The 16565-nt window shown below is 46.7% G+C and overlaps 1 protein-coding gene across 2 annotated transcripts in view; it reads left to right on the top strand.

Moving 5' to 3' along the window:
• Positions 1 to 16325, top strand: part of BRINP1 (BMP/retinoic acid inducible neural specific 1) — a 119580-nt gene extending 103255 nt beyond the window's left edge. For both annotated transcript variants that reach the window (XM_083485829.1, XM_083485830.1), the window contains exon 8: positions 13239 to 16325. In XM_083485829.1, the coding sequence (XP_083341955.1) occupies positions 13239 to 14379 (1141 nt within the window). In that variant the 3' untranslated portion in view covers positions 14380 to 16325. The remainder of the gene's footprint in view (positions 1 to 13238) is intronic.
• Positions 16326 to 16565: the final 240 nt, after the last annotated feature.

The raw sequence follows: 16565 nt of genomic DNA, 5'->3' as shown, positions 1-16565 counted from the left end.
ATAGAAATAGCATGTTCTATATTCAATTATAGCCTAAAGGAACGTGCTGACACTCAACTGCCCTTCCGGAAATGAAGCAGAATAGAGCTGAATGCTGAAAGGGAAAGTTGTGTTCAGCCAATTTTAATGGTGCAGGAAGGTGTGAATCCAGATTTTTAAAAATCTATACTCCCTCCCAGTTTCACTTTTTGTTTTTTTATCTATAGATTTTGTTTGCCAAACAAGCAGAGCAAATGAAGTTAATTAAAAAAATAAAATTAAAAGTGACTCAAATGGAAATTGAATCAAATGCTGAATTCATTTCCTTCATTTTTTTATTTTTTATTTTTATTTTTTATTTTTGCTGACCTGTTTGTGTGATTTCTGAATGGGCAGGCTGATGTATAGTTTGCCTCAGGGAAGGCTGCTAACTTTGCAGGGTGGAGGGGAGTAATAGATTTAAGAGCTCTGAGCTTGACTGAAGATTTATGGGCCTGTTGTGCTTTGGGTTTTGTTTTGCTTTTCTTTTTTCGTTTTGTGAGAATGCGAGAGTAGCTGATGCAGGCGGATGAAATACGGCAAATGGCAATATGATGATGAAGAGGAGCTTCTGCAAAGTCAGATCAGATGTTCAAAACGATATATTGAAATGTTTGTGGGATTCAGCTAGGATCGCATGTAGAATGGCCGTTTACCATCTTGCCGGTTGCAGCCCAGTGTGATGCCTCCTCTATCGCATGACGCACAGTGCGATTTTTGAATGTTTCCCCATCCCCTCTGGCCACCACAGAGGTTCATGGGTTCCTGTCAAACCCGTCCTTCAAATGAGCCAATCCGTGGTGGTCCGGGGGTGGGGCATGGCCATTTACTTAGCTCGGCCAACCACTCAGCACAGCATTCAGTTGGCTGGGAGAGTCACCCACCTTTCCCCTCCCTTCATTAATAGTTGATTACTGCTCTAACCATTTCTTTTCGGCTAGCCAGGTTTGCTGTGGTCTTTTGATGGGTGCTGTATTCAGAGCCAGGAAGGAATTTTCCCTGCTCTGCAGGTTTTGCCTTCTCCATAGCATTAGTCACAACTTTGGCGATTTAGGCCTTGGGCAGAATCCTATAGTCTTTCATCCAATTGGGGTGTGGTGAAGTGGTAACTCACCCACCCCCTGTTAATGGTGACGTTAACAGGGTGCCCCGTTAGAGGGGTCTGGAGGGAAGTCTCTGTCCAAAAAGCCAGTTGTTAGGGCTAGCGGGCCATAGAGCTTACCTGAGCATTTGGGGGCCATCCACATAAACTTGCGTTTTGTGATGGATCCACCCCCACATAGACCCTATTGTGCGTCAGTCCTCCAGCAGGGGAGGGGCTGGGGGTAATACACACCCAATGCATATGCCAAGGCTTCCTATATCTGAAATCAGTAAAGTTGTGGCCATTACAAATACCAGACAGTTGTGTCCATTCATTTTACCCCTCAGCAGTTAGGTGCACTGGGCAGGGGGACTCTGCATTTGGGCACCCCACCAAAGCACCACTTTCCTACATCTTTTTCTTCCTCTACCACCTAAAGCCTACTAAGTGTGAGGAAAACTGCTGGGTGCATGGGTGAGGAATAAATAAATAAATTGAGAGAAGTGGGTGGTGGGTTTCCCCACATCTCCATTTTTTTTACCCCCCCCCCCACCATGAAAGGTTGTGATTGCATAAGTAAAGTGAGTGCAATGTTCAAGTTCACTGCATGCAAAAATTTGTAAACCCATCAAAATTTACATACAGAAAAATTTGCACTACAGGAGAAATTTACACTAAAATTCTGATGAATTTTCATTTTTTTAAAAAAAGCAAAGTGCTGTGAAAATGTGGCTTAGATGCATCCTTGTGGCTTAGAACCAGGCAACACTTTCACAGATGGGAGCAGAACTTCTACTTGAGCGGAGTGTGCACTTGCAATCTCAGCATTCCTTCAAGAGTCTTGCAAGTGAGCAATCATTGAAAGCTTAATGAGTACAGAAGGAAATATGGTTGGGGTACCTTTGGCATTTCCATCCATTTCTGAACTTCTTGCATTGCTCCTGAATCATGACTCATGTGTGCTGTGTCTGCTGCCAAGTCTGTACTGTTACTTGGCTGAATAAATACAAGTAAGAGCTTCTGTCTGCACATTTTGGGTGGGAGCCAGGGCAGTGAGATTCCCAGAGGCATCTGGTTTGCCGCTGTGAGAAACGAAGATGCTGGTCTACATGGACCTTTGGTCAGATCCAGCAGGACTCTTCTTAGGTTTTTTTTCAAACCAAGTGGATAAGATCACTGTTGTAAGTGTTCTAGATATTGGAACACTTGGAATTTTAACACAGCTATTTCTGGAGAATGCTGCCTGTAGCACAGGGGTGGTGAATCAGTGGCCTGAGGTCCAGATCTAGCCCCAGGGGTACAAAAATGGTTTTATTGGCCGAGTGCACTGTATGTGCATTGAGCCCTCCAACCTACTTGCAAAGTATGAAAGTCCATGTGCTACTTTTTTGGGGGGGGGTGTTGTTTAACATCCACCCATACTTATCATGCAGTAGTATTTGCAGAAAATAATTTCTAGGGTGTACCTGATCTCAGGGAAACCCACCACAGGAAGGATGTGTCCTGGTTGCTAGATGGGGAAAAGAAGAAACGATTTCCAAGGAGTAGAAAATGAGACAGAAGCACCTAAAAGGGGAGGGGGAAACAGCAGCTGTTTAGGACCCCAGGGATTCCTTTTGCCCAGTGTCAAAACAACTCATTCATCAATCACAGTTCTGGCTTCACTTACTGGCTAAAAACGCTAAAAGACTGGAACAGCCAGGCTGGCTCATCTCACAGAAATTGCTTAGCTGAGTACATTTTGCTTCATAACCTTGAGAGAGGCAGGTCCCTGCTAGTTCTGAACCTGGTTCATCAATACCCACTGTATCGGCCTCTTGGGTTATCTATCCAGCCCATGAAACCCCTTCTAGTGACCTGCCAACCCTCTGCTAAACTCACACATTTATTACATTGGAAAAGTACCTCTCACCCTGGCACACAACCATTAGTAGAAAACCATAGAGGCTCAGAAAACAAAGCACAGGGCTTTCTTTCACCCCATCACTGTGGTGGGCTATGCTGTGATGTGGGGAGGGGAGGGGGGACAGAGGGGAGCATCCTCTCCTCCTAGCCCTTTGCTGTGATGGGGAAGACTTCCCTCCCCCCTCCCCTGCACCAAATGCATACACCTCTGGTGATTTGTAGGTGATGAATGGGGTGCCTGAATATGTGTACATCTGTCAGTGCCTATCTGAATGTGTGTGTGCCTGTGTATTTGCACTCTGTGTGTGATGAGTGTGTGTGTATCTTCTAACACACATGAGTGAGTGTGTGTTGGACACCTTGGCCCAACCCATTGCTAGGAAGTAGTCATTAGAGAGCTGATCACCCTTACGTTTGGCCCTCATGCTGAAAATGGTTATTCACATTTGCAGTAAAAGAGCCTCGTGGCTCTCTTAAATACAATCTTTTAAATACAATCTAAATTTGTCCCATTCTCTATTGAAGTTTTGATCCTCCTGATTTCTAATTTTCCCAGTCAATCTAGCCATCTTTGCATAGTCCCGTAGTTTCATCTGCCAGTCTGCCTTCGTGGAATATATTCAGAAAGCACCTCTATAAATGTGCACCTAACTGGCGAAAGAAAGAGTTTAAGAGAGTTTTTGTTTTAAGGGGGACAGCTGTGAGTCTCCCTCCCCCTTTTGTCAGCGTTGCTACACAACTCTCAATTATATTCCCTTTGGCCATTCCAGTGGTATATGGCCTTTCTTCTTCTGATTGGGGTGTAGTTGTGCTGATTTTAACATAGAAATATAAAGCAATCAAAATCTCTGAGAGAATCCCTTCCTCCTCCATGAAATATCCTCAGAGGGCAATTCTGTTGGTCTGTTGCACTGGTTTTCAACCAGTGTGTCATGGCACCATGGGGTACCTTGAATGATGGTCATGGGTGCCGTGGGCAGCACTGGCATCTGTTCCTCTTTCCTTCCCTCCTTCCTCTGATGCCTTCTCGCATCTCTGCCTCCCAAAGACTTCTACAGCTGAATGGCGCCTCTGTGGCTGGCCAGGGGGTACTGGTTGCCAGGAGCTGAGGCGGCCTCAGAGTAAGCAAGAAAGCAAGCAAGTGGGTGAGGGAGCCCAGCCAGCCAGTCCACCAGCTCTTGCTGTTGGGAATGGACAGACAAGTCCCAGGCCCCTGTGGGGCAGTGTGAGGGGGCACCTCTCTTTGGGGCAGGGTGGGGGAGGGCAGCTCAGAGACCAGCTCAGAGAGGGGAGAGGAGAGGAGGCTGAGGGAGCACTCCAAAAGGGAGGGTGTTCAAAAAGGGTTCAGGGGCTGCCAACTCTGCAGGCAAGGGGTGACATAACTGGGCTCCTGAGCCCCACAGGGGTGCTGCAGAAAGAATGCAGTTGGTCAAGGGAGCCGTGAGCTCAAAAAGGCTGAAAACCTTTGGTCTACTGTATCAAATACAGGGAGGTGGAGTATTTCAGCGCCTTAAAGGCTAACAGATTGTGCTTTGCCCCCCTGTGCTTTGCCTGTCATTTGCTGAGCTTCTCTGATTCCATAAAGGGGCTCTGTATAAATTGGATCCCATTCCCTATCTTCCATCTTCGGAGGTGCATTCTCAGAATGCATTATGTCAGGTTAGCTTTTTAAATGCCAAAAGATTCTGTGTTTTCTGAAATGCATCCTTGCCTTCAGCAAAAATGTGGAACTGTCCTTGGCAGAGACTAAGAAGGTGAGTTCTGCAGTGTTAGCCATTGTTGATGTGGCTTTGTTGCTGGGCTTGTTCTGTGAGAACAATATTTATAGATTTCAGTGTCTCCCCCCCCCCCCATCCAGTGCATTGGCTTCCTTCTACCTCGCAAGAGAGGGAGAGGGGGTGATAGACTCTAGCAGCTTCAGCACAAGCGAGACATGTGATAAAAGTCCTTTCACACTTCCAAAACCCTCTGGAAGCACATAACTGCTGATTCATTTTCTCCTTACTCCCCACTCTCTTTCTCTCCATTTTCTCCTTCCTTCTGGTCTTCCTTTTCAGGCAGCTTTGGGCTGTATCACTGGCAGGAGGGGCAGTGAACGGAAGTGGCTCACATTCCCTGTGCACCTCCATGTTGCTGAATATGTATTATGTCTGCACAGGATGAAATGTGCAAATTGGTTCTGCCTGGAAGAGCAAATGCCAGTGGGTAGCCCACTGTGCAGGAAGCTATGGGAAAAAGAAAATTAGGTCCAGGCTAGTGGGTGCAGAACTGACTCATTTGTCAGCTGCTGAGGCAACAACAGTCTGACTGTTGAGGCCGTGAGTGACTGTGTCTCTCTCTATCACACCTAGGAGGGGAGAAGCATCAGGCTACAGCCACTAGACTTTGCAATACTCCCCCTATCTAGGAGCAGAGGGTGGCCATCTTCAGCCCTAAGACTACATCTGGCTTGTGGTCTAATTTCTTTTAAAAACGCATACACAAATAAATAAATAAATAAAACATATTATAACATACATACATACATACATACATACATACATGTTGTTGTTGTTTAGTCATTTAGTTGTGTCCGACTCTTCATGACCCCATGGACCAGAGCACTCCAGGCACTTCTGTCTTCCACTGCCTCCCGCAGTTTGGTCAGACTCATGCTGGTAGCTTCGAGAACACTGTCCCACCATCTCGTCCTCTGTCGTCCCCTTCTCCTTGTGCCCTCCATCTTTCCCAACATCAGGGTCTTTTCCAGGGAGTCTTCTCTTCTCATGAGGTGGCCAAAGTATTGGAGCCGCAGTTTCACGATCTGTCCTTCCAGTGAGCACTCAGGGCTGATTTCCTTAAGAATGGATACGTTTGATCTTCTTGCAGTCCATGGGACTCTCAAGAGTCTCCTCCAGCACCATAATTCAAAAGCATCAATTCTTTGGCGATCAGCCTTCTTTATGGTCCAGCTCTCACTTCCATACATACAAGTGAGCAAACACAGTTTATACAAAGCACATTATACTATCCAAATCCCTAAGTGGTGAGAGAATCCAAAGGTTACAGAAACTTCCCAGGTTTGGGTTCCCTGGAATGAAAGTCAGACTTTGGTGTCTTTGGAATATATGGTTTTATTTACACAGATGCAGAAGCTGAGCGTTAGATGGAGGGGCTCAGTGCATTAACGCCCAAACAGATCTTGCTTCTTCATTCATCAAGGTTTGGATCCAACACAAATCAAGCATGGAAGCCTCCAGCTTCCATACTGATTTCTGCCCAGCTCTCTCTCATAGACACACTATCTCTCTAGCTATTGTTCTTCCACCAAGCAGCTTGGTGATTGTGGGGATGGGGAAGGCCAACACATTCATTCTATGGCACAGATCAACTTCTTTGGTTATGCTAATCAAGGTGCTTAATTTGCCTGTCACAGCTATTGCCTAGACAAAGGGACTACTCTGGCAAGTTTGCTCTATTAATATTAATATTATTTGTACCCTGCCCATCTAACTGGCTTGCCCCAGCCACTCTGGACAGCTTCCAGCATATACAAAAACATAATAAAGCATTAAACATTAAAAACTTCCCTATACAGTGCTGCCTTCAGATGTCTTCTAAAGGTTGTATAGTTACTTATCTCCTTGACAACTGATAGGAGGGGTTCCACAGGATGGGCACCACTACCGAGAAGGCCCTCTGCTTGTTCCTTGTAAACTCGCTTCTCACGGTGAGAGAACCGCCAGAAGGCCCTTGGTGCTGAATCTCAGTGTCTAGGCTGGATGATGGGGGTGGAATGGCTGAGGCCATTTAGGGCTTTAAAGATCAACACCAACATTTTGAATTATGCTTGGAAATGTACTGGGATCCAATGTAGGTCTTTCAAGACTGGAGTTACATGGTCCCAGCAGCTGATCCCAGTCATCAGTCTAGCTGCCATATTCTGGATTTGTTGTAGAATGTTGTAGAATGTAGTGATCTTCAAAGGTAGCTCCAATTAGAGCACACTGCAGTAATCCAAGCAGGAGATAATCTAGGCAAGACAGTGTGCAGACAGGCAGGGTCTCAGCCATCACACCAGATGGAGCTGTTAGACAGCCAGACACAGAATTAACCTGCACCTCCATGGACAGCTGTGAGGTAACAGGTTGGAACTGATCCTATACAACTTGACTAGATGGAGCTCTGGCACTTGCCCACCCCAGCCCTACCTCCATGGTGGAGGCTACCTCCTTCCAAATCTGAATGCTTTTATCTGTGAAAAACTTTGCAAAGTCATTACAGGGGCTCTTGGAGTCCTTACCAGACCCCGATAGCGAAGGTGGTTCTGTTAGACTCTGAGCCACTTGAAAGAGTCTCCTGGTACTGTTTTCTACAGGTGCAATAGAGGCAGTGAAAAGGTCCTCTTCACCATCGCTATCACCACTTGGTAGACTCAATGTTTAGTTCTAACCTGTGTTCGGTCTGAGTCAGAATGAGTTTTCCACCACCAGCGCTCTAGCCATCTCAGCAATTGTTTCATTGTCCTCAGTTCCAGGGTAAACCACAGGACCATCCAGACTCCAGAGGGTGCTTTGTAGCCAGACAATCAATACCCCTGGTTAACTCCACATTCCAGTGGGCCACCAGGAAATCAGATGAAAGGCCATCAACATGGGATAAGACATCCCCTGCTACTCTCTGGAACCATTTGGATACATTAAGTGGCAGGGGTGGACCATTCAAATTGGCCCCACCTCCCTGTGGAGGGGAAGGGTCGCGGAGAAGGCTAGCTGCATCAGGAGGTGATCTGACCATGGCACTTCTTTTGTTCCACTGGAACTTAGTGTCAGATCACCCACGTCTATGGAAGTAAACACCAGACTGAAGGCATGTCCATGGCTATGAGTCAGGCTCACTCATTCAGGGACAGCCCCATGGGCACCATACTTTCCACAAGGTCCCAAGCAGTCCCTCAACAGGTTGTGTTGGCATGGATGTTTAAATCCCCTAGGACAACTGAACTAGGTATCTCCAGGAGAACATACCTTCTACCCCCCACAGATACGGAGACCAAAGAGCTGGAAAGGACTCAGGGCATCATGAAGACTAGCCTTTTCCCCAAATTCAGAACAATACATTCTCTTCCAATATTCATTACTGTGCAATCCTACCTTAAAATTATGTCATTATTATATAATAATTTATATTACACATTTTTTTGCTAAAAAATGTAATTAACATTCCTCAAATGAAAATAGGGACATTCCTCACTCCCCCGCAACTGACTCTTCTCTCTTCCCCCATTTTTTGTCCTCCCCACCCGCAGAGCATTTCCACCACCACTACCGCAATGGGACACAGCACACACTCTCCATTGCCCTCAGAAAACCCCTTAATCTCAATTTTACTTTATTCTTTGGTATATTTACAAAAAGCAAAGCACACACCAATAAATAAATTTTAGAAAGGGGCAAGATAAGACATGGATGCACGAAGCATTAAAAACAAAAAACCTAGACCTCTTTCGCTCGCTCCGCTCTCCTTTTCTTCCACCCCAGGGCCTACATGTCAGGGCCGGCGCCCCCACAAGCCTGGGCCTCAGTGGGAGCAGCTTCTCTTCCTCCTCACCTGCTCTCCAACAGGCACTACAAGCTGCCCAGGCAAAGAGGCCCACAGTGGTGGCCATGGAGAGGCAACAGGTTGCTCCCTCTCAGCCACCACAGCCACCAGGACAAGTGCCAGCTCATCCTCCTCCCTGAGTTCAGTGGTGACAGCACTGGTGGGGAAAAGAGGGACATTAGGGAATAAAATCAGAAGCTAGGATGGCTTGTGTAATTCCAGGACTGTCCCTGGAAAATAGGGACAGTTGTAGGGTATGGAATTATAAATTAATTTAATGTGGCAAACAGGGGAAAAACTGGGGCGATAGCTGTCAGAGAGAGAGATGAGGGGTGGAAGGGTGGAAGGAATGAAGGATTGTAGAGAAAAGAGGATAGTGGGTAGGGGGAATCCTTCTTGGATAGCTCAGTTGGTCAAGCATGACATTCTTAATCTCTGGGTTGTATGTCCAATCCCCATCATGGGCAGAAGATTCCGGCGTTGCCAGGGGTTGGATTAGATGACTTTCATGGTCCATTCCAACTCTACATTTCTGTGATTTTGTGAAACCTTCTCTGGCCCTATCAACATTTAGCTGAAGCCCTGCCCACTTTTGACTCTAGTCCTACCAACTATCGAGTATGTTGCTCCTTTCCTAAGTCATGGATGGGTCCTACCAGAAGATCCAAGTTGGCCCATGAAGCAAATTCCCTAGCCCATACACTGTGAAGAACTTGCTGGTGAGTTCAGCCAGCAGGAACGAACCCTCTGCTCATTTCCAAGTGAGTTAAGGGATCAAGCTTGCTGGGTGCTACTTCACCAGTGCTTTCCCCATAGGGACCTGCTCACCCATCAAAGTTGACCAAAAGTGTGGAAAGAAGATAAAAATCTGACCCACTAGCCCAGAAAATGTCCCCATTCTTGCCTTAAGCAATGCAGCCCCCAGTAGAAAAGAGGGATTCCCCACCTCATGAGCGAAAGCTTTCCTTGCAAATAGGGCAAGTGTTGGAGGAAGCAGGGCAGGGGAAGAGCTTGTAAGATGTATATGAAGATGGGAAAACTTACAGCTGGAAGTTAGATGGAGTCCAACTAGAACAGGTTTGCAAATTTAAATACCTAGGAGTCTTTTTTCATTACAACCTAAGCTGGAAGCCACAGATTCAGTATCTACTAAACAAGGGGAAAACAATACTCTATTCTCTGCTCCAATTTTTTGCGGCCGACGGAGCCTCCCACATCCCTTCTGCTTTGAAGGTATACCACGCAAAAGTGGTTTCCACCCTCTGTTATGCTGCCCCGCTCTGGGCCCCAGGGTCCAATTTAACATCGCTTGGGACATTGCAGAATCAGTTTCTCCGTCGCCTCCTGAAACTCCCCATGTGTGTGAGCAACGCAGCCATACGTTTGGAGTTAAGGATTGCATCATTGGAGACCGCCATCTGGAAGCGAGTCTTTGGCTACTGGCTGTCCAGCTGGCATAGGCTTCCCGACCATTACCTTTTTCAGTGCCTCTGGAGAGACGACTTTGTCAATCCGTGGGTAGGAAAAATCCATGCCAAACTCCTGAGCATCGGAATCTCTCCAGCGGACTCCCTAAAGATGAACTTATGCTCAGCCAAAAGCCTTATAGAGCAAAGATTAGCAGACATTGAATATCAACACAACCTGGCTTGGGGTGGGGGTGTTTGCTCCCCCAGGTATCACGGAATAACCCCACCACTTGGCCTTCCATCATACATGTCATCTCTTTCATCTGTACCACACCGACTTGCATTTATTCGTGCAAGGTTCAATGTCCTTCCATCGAACCTGCTGAGCCACAGATTTTCTAAGGGTTTGGTGTCTCCGTTATGCGTGTGTGACGGGAAAACTGTTGAATCTCTTCCACATATAATGTTCAACTGCCCCCTACATAGCATAGCCAGGACTAAATTCCTAGGCCCTGCTCTACTGTGCTTGGTGGGCCGGCCTGTTGAGTCACACGCCGCACTACTTTTGCAGGATACAGATCCCTCGGTAACTCTGCAGGTGGCGAGATTCCTGAACGCGGTTATCTCACACACAAAAACAACTAAAAAACAACAACAACACCAAAACTAATCGGACAGTTACGATGAGAGTGCATGTCGGACCTCGTCTTCAGTTTCTTTTTCTGTGATCCGTCCCTTGGAGCTCTCTGGGCCCCAAGCTGTTATTTGGCTCTGCTCATTGACCCACCCTAGTACCGTGATGTTCACCCTTTGGTGTCGAATATATCGGTCCTTATGCCTCTGTGTTTTTATGTTTGTACATATTTTATGGGCTAATAGCCGTAAATAAATAAATAAATAAAATAAATAAAAATATATGAAGATGAAGGGAGAATATGAAGATGAAGAGAGAAGTCAGGCAGCAGTAACAACATATCCAGAGCAAGCTTGAGAGCCAATGTGGTGCAGTGGTTAGAGTGTCAGACTAGAACCTGGAAGATCAGGGTTCAAATTCCCCACTCAGCCATTCCCCACTTGGTGCCCATGGGCCTGTCACTGCCTCTCTGCCTAACCTATCTCACAGGGCTGTTGTGGGGATTAAATGGGGAGGGGGGGACACTGCATGCCACCTTGAGCTCCTTGAAGAAAAAGGTGGGATTTAAATGCAATCTATAACTTAGCAAGCTGGGAGGTGAGGAGGAGATTGTGCTGGGATACTTTTACTTTCCTTGGTATATAATAGATAAATACAGTAGATAGATAGAGTATAATGGTTGTTCGCTGCCTTGAACACCTTGTGGTGGAAAGGTGGCATATAAATTTCAGCAAATGAATAAATAAGTCCTATCTTCCTTCTCCACTGGGTCAGCCAGAAGAAGGGTCCCATGTGGGGGTTTCAAGACACCACCCTTCACACCCACATCCAAGTCTTGTTATGCTTCAGATGATATGAGAGGCAGAGGAGGGAGAGAGGAAACATTTCAGGGGGTTGGACTACATTACCCATTGGACCCCTTCAAACTCTACAATTCTCTGATTCCTGCATTGAAGATGGGGCTGAATGATCTTTTAATTACATATCTAGTCTTATCATTCCAAGCCCTCATTCTCCCTCATCATCTTGAGGGGTTCTGGTGTCTCTGCATTTTTCCGCCTTTTGTTTCCAGTCTTCTTTAAATTATACATGCCCATCCATTTCCCATCCTCCCACGCCAACTCCATGTCTCACCACCCCGATTCCTCCCCCTTCCCATCTCCCTCCCTCAATTTGCCTTGCTCTTCTGCACTATTGTGTCATTTTTAAATCTGCCTTTGATACTGCACACAACCTAATGATTATTCTGGGGTCAAGCTAGGCAGGTGCCGTGAATCCTACTAATCCGACTCTCAGAACCTCCGTCTGTAATCACTCCTCCCAATCTGCAGGGATGGCATCCTAATTTCTCATTAGTAAGTGTCTTGTCGCTGCTGAGCTGCTGAGAACTCTCAGCCTTTAGGGAAACAATGAGGCATTCATTAGCACAGCCAGGGAAGGGGGGGAGTTGGAAAGAGTTCTTTGGACAGGAGGAAATGATGGTAGAATTAAGAAGTCCTGGAAAACTGTGACTGCTCTGTTCAGGGTGGTCCACTTGTTAGTCCCATCAGAAGAGGGCTAGCTGGCTGTAGTCTGGTTGGGATTCAACGACAGGAGGTTGACGTTCAGAAGTGGGGGTGGCAAACTTGACGTGGCCCTCCAGATGTAGGCCAATGAGTATGATGTCCAAATGGTGTCCTTCATTGGAGGTTTTTAAACAGAGGTTGAATGGCCATCTGTCAGGGGTTCTTCAGTTGTTATTCCTGCATTGCAGAGGGCTGGACTAAATGGCCCTAGAGCTCCCTGCCAGCTCTACAGTTCTGTGATTCTATGAATGAGGGTCTCCCCAATGGTCATGCTGAACACTATACCACACTGGCTGGCAATCAGATAGGCAGCATAAGATATACTTATCTGTGAGGTGGGTGGTAGACTAAATGCACACATTTATGTATGATTGTTCTTGATAGATTTTATTGGTGCACAGGTTGGTTGCACTCAGTGTCTTGCTTCTAACTGTAGCAAGGGAAACTATGGGTAGTGGTGGTGGTTGCAGAATCATTCCCCAATAATCCATTTTCATGGGTTATCTGGTTTAAAGGGGAATGGTGTGTGTGTGTTAATATATGTGAAATTATGCAGGGCACGAAGAATGTGAATGGGTTGGTTGCCAGTATTATACCTATTTAGGGTATAGCCATTGAAACTGATGGCATGACTTACTCTGATGAGTCTACTCTGAGTAGAGCTTTGACGGATTAAACAAAACCTAGTGCAGAACAGTCACATAATACTCAGTGCTGTTTAGGGATTTAAAAAAAATATGATTGATGTTTTAATGTATTTTTAATCTCACGTTGGAAGCTGCCCAGAGTGGCTTGGGAAACCCAGCCAGATGGGTGGGGTATAAGTAATAAATTATTGTTGTTGTTGTTGTTACTCTGCACTTCTAAGAAATCAGCATTTTAATGTGGCAGGATCTACACTTTGGAACTCCTTGCCTATCGACAACTTCCACTTATCTACTTCATTTCTCTCACCTCTACTTTGTGGCATTCAGTTAAAATGATACCCTAGACAGCTGCCTTTAGAAATTTGGAGTTCATGCCCCTGTCTTTCTCCCTTATAGGACAATACAGCAATGGCTGTCCCGGGTTCAGTCCCTGCTCTACTGCAATGAGAACGGGTTCTGGGGAACCTTCCTGGAAAGTCAGAGGAGCTGTGTCTGCCATGGAAGCACCAGCCTGTGCCAGCGACCGATCCCGTGCATCATTGGAGGCAACAACAGCTGTGCCATGTGCAGCCTGGCCAACATATCCCTCTGTGGCTCATGCAACAAGGGCTACCGTCTCTCACGGGGTCGATGTGAGCCTCAGAATGTGGACTCAGAGCGCAGTGAGCAGTTCATCAGCTTTGAGACGGACTTGGACTTCCAGGACCTGGAGCTGAAGTACCTCCTGCAGAAGATGGACTCTCGCCTGTATGTGCACACCACCTTCATCAGCAATGAGATCCGCCTGGACACCTTCTTTGACCCGAGGTGGCGCAAGCGCATGTCCCTCACCTTGAAGAGCAACAAGAACAGGATGGACTTCATTCACATGGTGATTGGGATCTCCATGCGCATCTGCCAAATGCGCAACAGCAGCCTGGACCCCATGTTCTTTGTCTACGTTAACCCGTTTAGTGGAAGCCATTCCGAAGGCTGGAACATGCCCTTTGGAGAATTTGGCTACCCACGCTGGGAGAAAATCCGCTTGCAAAACAGCCAGTGCTATAACTGGACCCTGCTGCTTGGGAACAGGTGGAAAACCTTTTTTGAGACTGTCCACATCTACCTACGCAGCCGGACTCGGCTGCCCTCCCTGATGCGCAATGAGACTGGCCAAGGGCCCGTGGACCTCTCTGATCCCAACAAGCGTCAGTTCTACATCAAGATCTCAGACATTCAGGTGTTTGGATACAGCTTGCGCTTCAATGCTGACCTCTTGCGCAGTGCAGTGCAACAGGTCAACCAGTCTTACACACAAGGCGGGCAGTTCTACTCCTCCTCCTCCGTCATGCTCTTGCTTTTGGATATACGGGACCGAATCAACAGACTGGCACCTCCTGTAGCACCAGGGAAGCCCCAGCTGGATCTGTTCTCCTGTATGCTCAAGCACCGTCTGAAACTGACCAACAGTGAGATCATCCGTGTGAATCACGCACTGGATCTGTACAACACCGAAATCCTCAAGCAATCTGACCAGATGACTGCCAAGCTCTGCTAACCAAGACTTTATGTACTTAGGTACTACCAGACTCACCTTTTTGCTGTAAAAAACAAACACAAAACCCCCAACCCAACATTAAAAAAGAAGTTAAAAGAAAGAGATTTAAACAAATAAAAAAAAATGTAAAATGTAATTAATATACGAGAGAGAGAGAGAGAGAGAGAGAGTGATGGAAAGGTCTTTGTTTATTGGAATACTGAAAGAAAACCATTCAAGCAAATATGTAAAACTGCCGGGCATGTTTAGTTATTCCTGTAATCATTAAAAAGGGTCAGAACGTGAAAATCTGCTGAGGTGTTGCTCGGTGGGATTGGGAGTAAACAATATGGGATGGGGGAGGGAATTACAGAACATGCAGAAACGGCTTTTTTGAGATTCCCTGTACTTAATTGTAAAGATTTCAGCTATGCAGGTGCCAAAAAGAAAGAAAACCAGAGTGAGAAAGAGAGAATTCTGTGTAAATGTACCAAGAGTTGCCATTTCTCCTAATGGGAGCTAATGGCCAAAGATAAAAGAAATTTCTTTTGTGAAGTGTTACGGAAGCTTTATTCTCAGTCATTTCCCCCACTACTCTAGGATGAGTTTGACGACGACCATGACTACTACTTTGATTTGCATTGCCAAAGGGTATAATTTTATGGTTTGGAATTAAGGTTTTACCCAGCCAGTAATGCCTGGATGTGCTACAAACCACAGTGATAATATCTTTCAGAAGTTATTTTGCATCAGGGATGGGGAGACCTCTGGCCTTCCAGATGTTGTCAGACTCCAACTATTGTCAGTCCCAGCCGGTATGGCCAGTGATCAGGGATGACAGGAGTTGTAGTCCTGAGGTGAAGAATCCTTTTCACCCCAAGAGTCACATTCCCTTTGTGGCAGTGGCAGTGGGTGCGGTCCGCCCTGGGTTTCATCCCTGAGGGGGGGTGACATCGCCATGCCATCCCCCTGGGACACTCGCCACTTGCCACAGGTGGCACCCTCCCCGGGACACTTGCCACTCACTGCGGGTGGCACCCCCCCGGGACTCTAGCCCCGTCCCTGGGTGCACATCGTGTGGGTGGCTCCAGGTGCCAGAGCTTCTAGCTCTTCCTCTGCCTTTGGGGCAACCTTCTGAGAGCCACATGATAGTGGTGGATGAGCCCAGAGACAAAAGCAGGCAAAGCAATGAGAATGAAGTTTTTGCCTTCGTACAGCAAGCTAGTATGTGTACAGTACATACACACTCCCTCTCCCTCCCTCTCTTTTTCTCTCTCTCTCTCTCCTCAAGAAAGCCAGGCATCAACAGAGCATCCCAGTAAGACAAAAACACCCAAATAGGGTGCAAAGCAGAGATCGTAAGGGATGAATCTAGAGAGGGTGTGTGGTCTGGGGTGGGTCCCAAGGGCCAGATAGAGGGGCTTGGGGGGCTGTCTTCACCGTCGCCAGGCCAGAGTTTCCTCATCGAGAAGGCCACACATTCCCTGCCACTGTTCTACAGCCTGGAATTCAACGTGAATGCATTTTTCTTCAACATCTGAGTCCTCTGCATATTTACTCTAAGGTGAATCTCCCTATCTTCAGGGGGTGGGTGGGGGGACTTTATCCGAAGTAAATAGGCAGAGGGAGGCAGTTCCAGAAAAGAAGAAATCCTATGGATGTTTCATGGTGCTTGGCACATTTATTTCCATGTAAGTACATGGAGGATGGCAACCATGTAGTGCAGTTATATGCACATCTACTTAGAATTAAGGCTATTGAGTTTAGAGGGATTTATTTGAAGTCAGTGGGATGGTGTAAGCAAGCAGTAATGACGGGTTGACGACATGGCACCAGCAGCTGCACGTGTGCCCTCAAAGACCTTCTGTAGAGCCCACATGGCTTCTGCCACCACCTCTCCCTCACTGAAAGCAGGCTTGAAAGAAGCATAATGTTCTGACCAATAAAATAGGTTATGGGGTGTGTGACAGTTTTTCATGTTTGCATATGTGCTCAAGTGCCCAAAAGGTGGTGATCCTGCCCTAAATCCTTCCTTCCTTCCTAGATGACGCCAGGGACCTCTTCCAATTCTGCAATTCTATGATTCTTTCTCTTCCACCTTTTTTCCTTCTGTCTAGGTGTGGAAACTAATTTAAAACTGTTGGGAGAGGGGAGGAAATGAAGTTTTTGTCTTTCTTTTCTTTTTCACGTTTCCCCAGTGACCGCTT

The sequence above is a fragment of the Podarcis liolepis genome, assembly GCF_965112155.1.
Source record: "Podarcis liolepis genome assembly, chromosome: Z".
In the NCBI taxonomy this organism is placed as follows: domain Eukaryota; kingdom Metazoa; phylum Chordata; class Lepidosauria; order Squamata; family Lacertidae; genus Podarcis; species Podarcis liolepis.
This window is presented reverse-complemented; position numbering and strand designations above follow the sequence as displayed.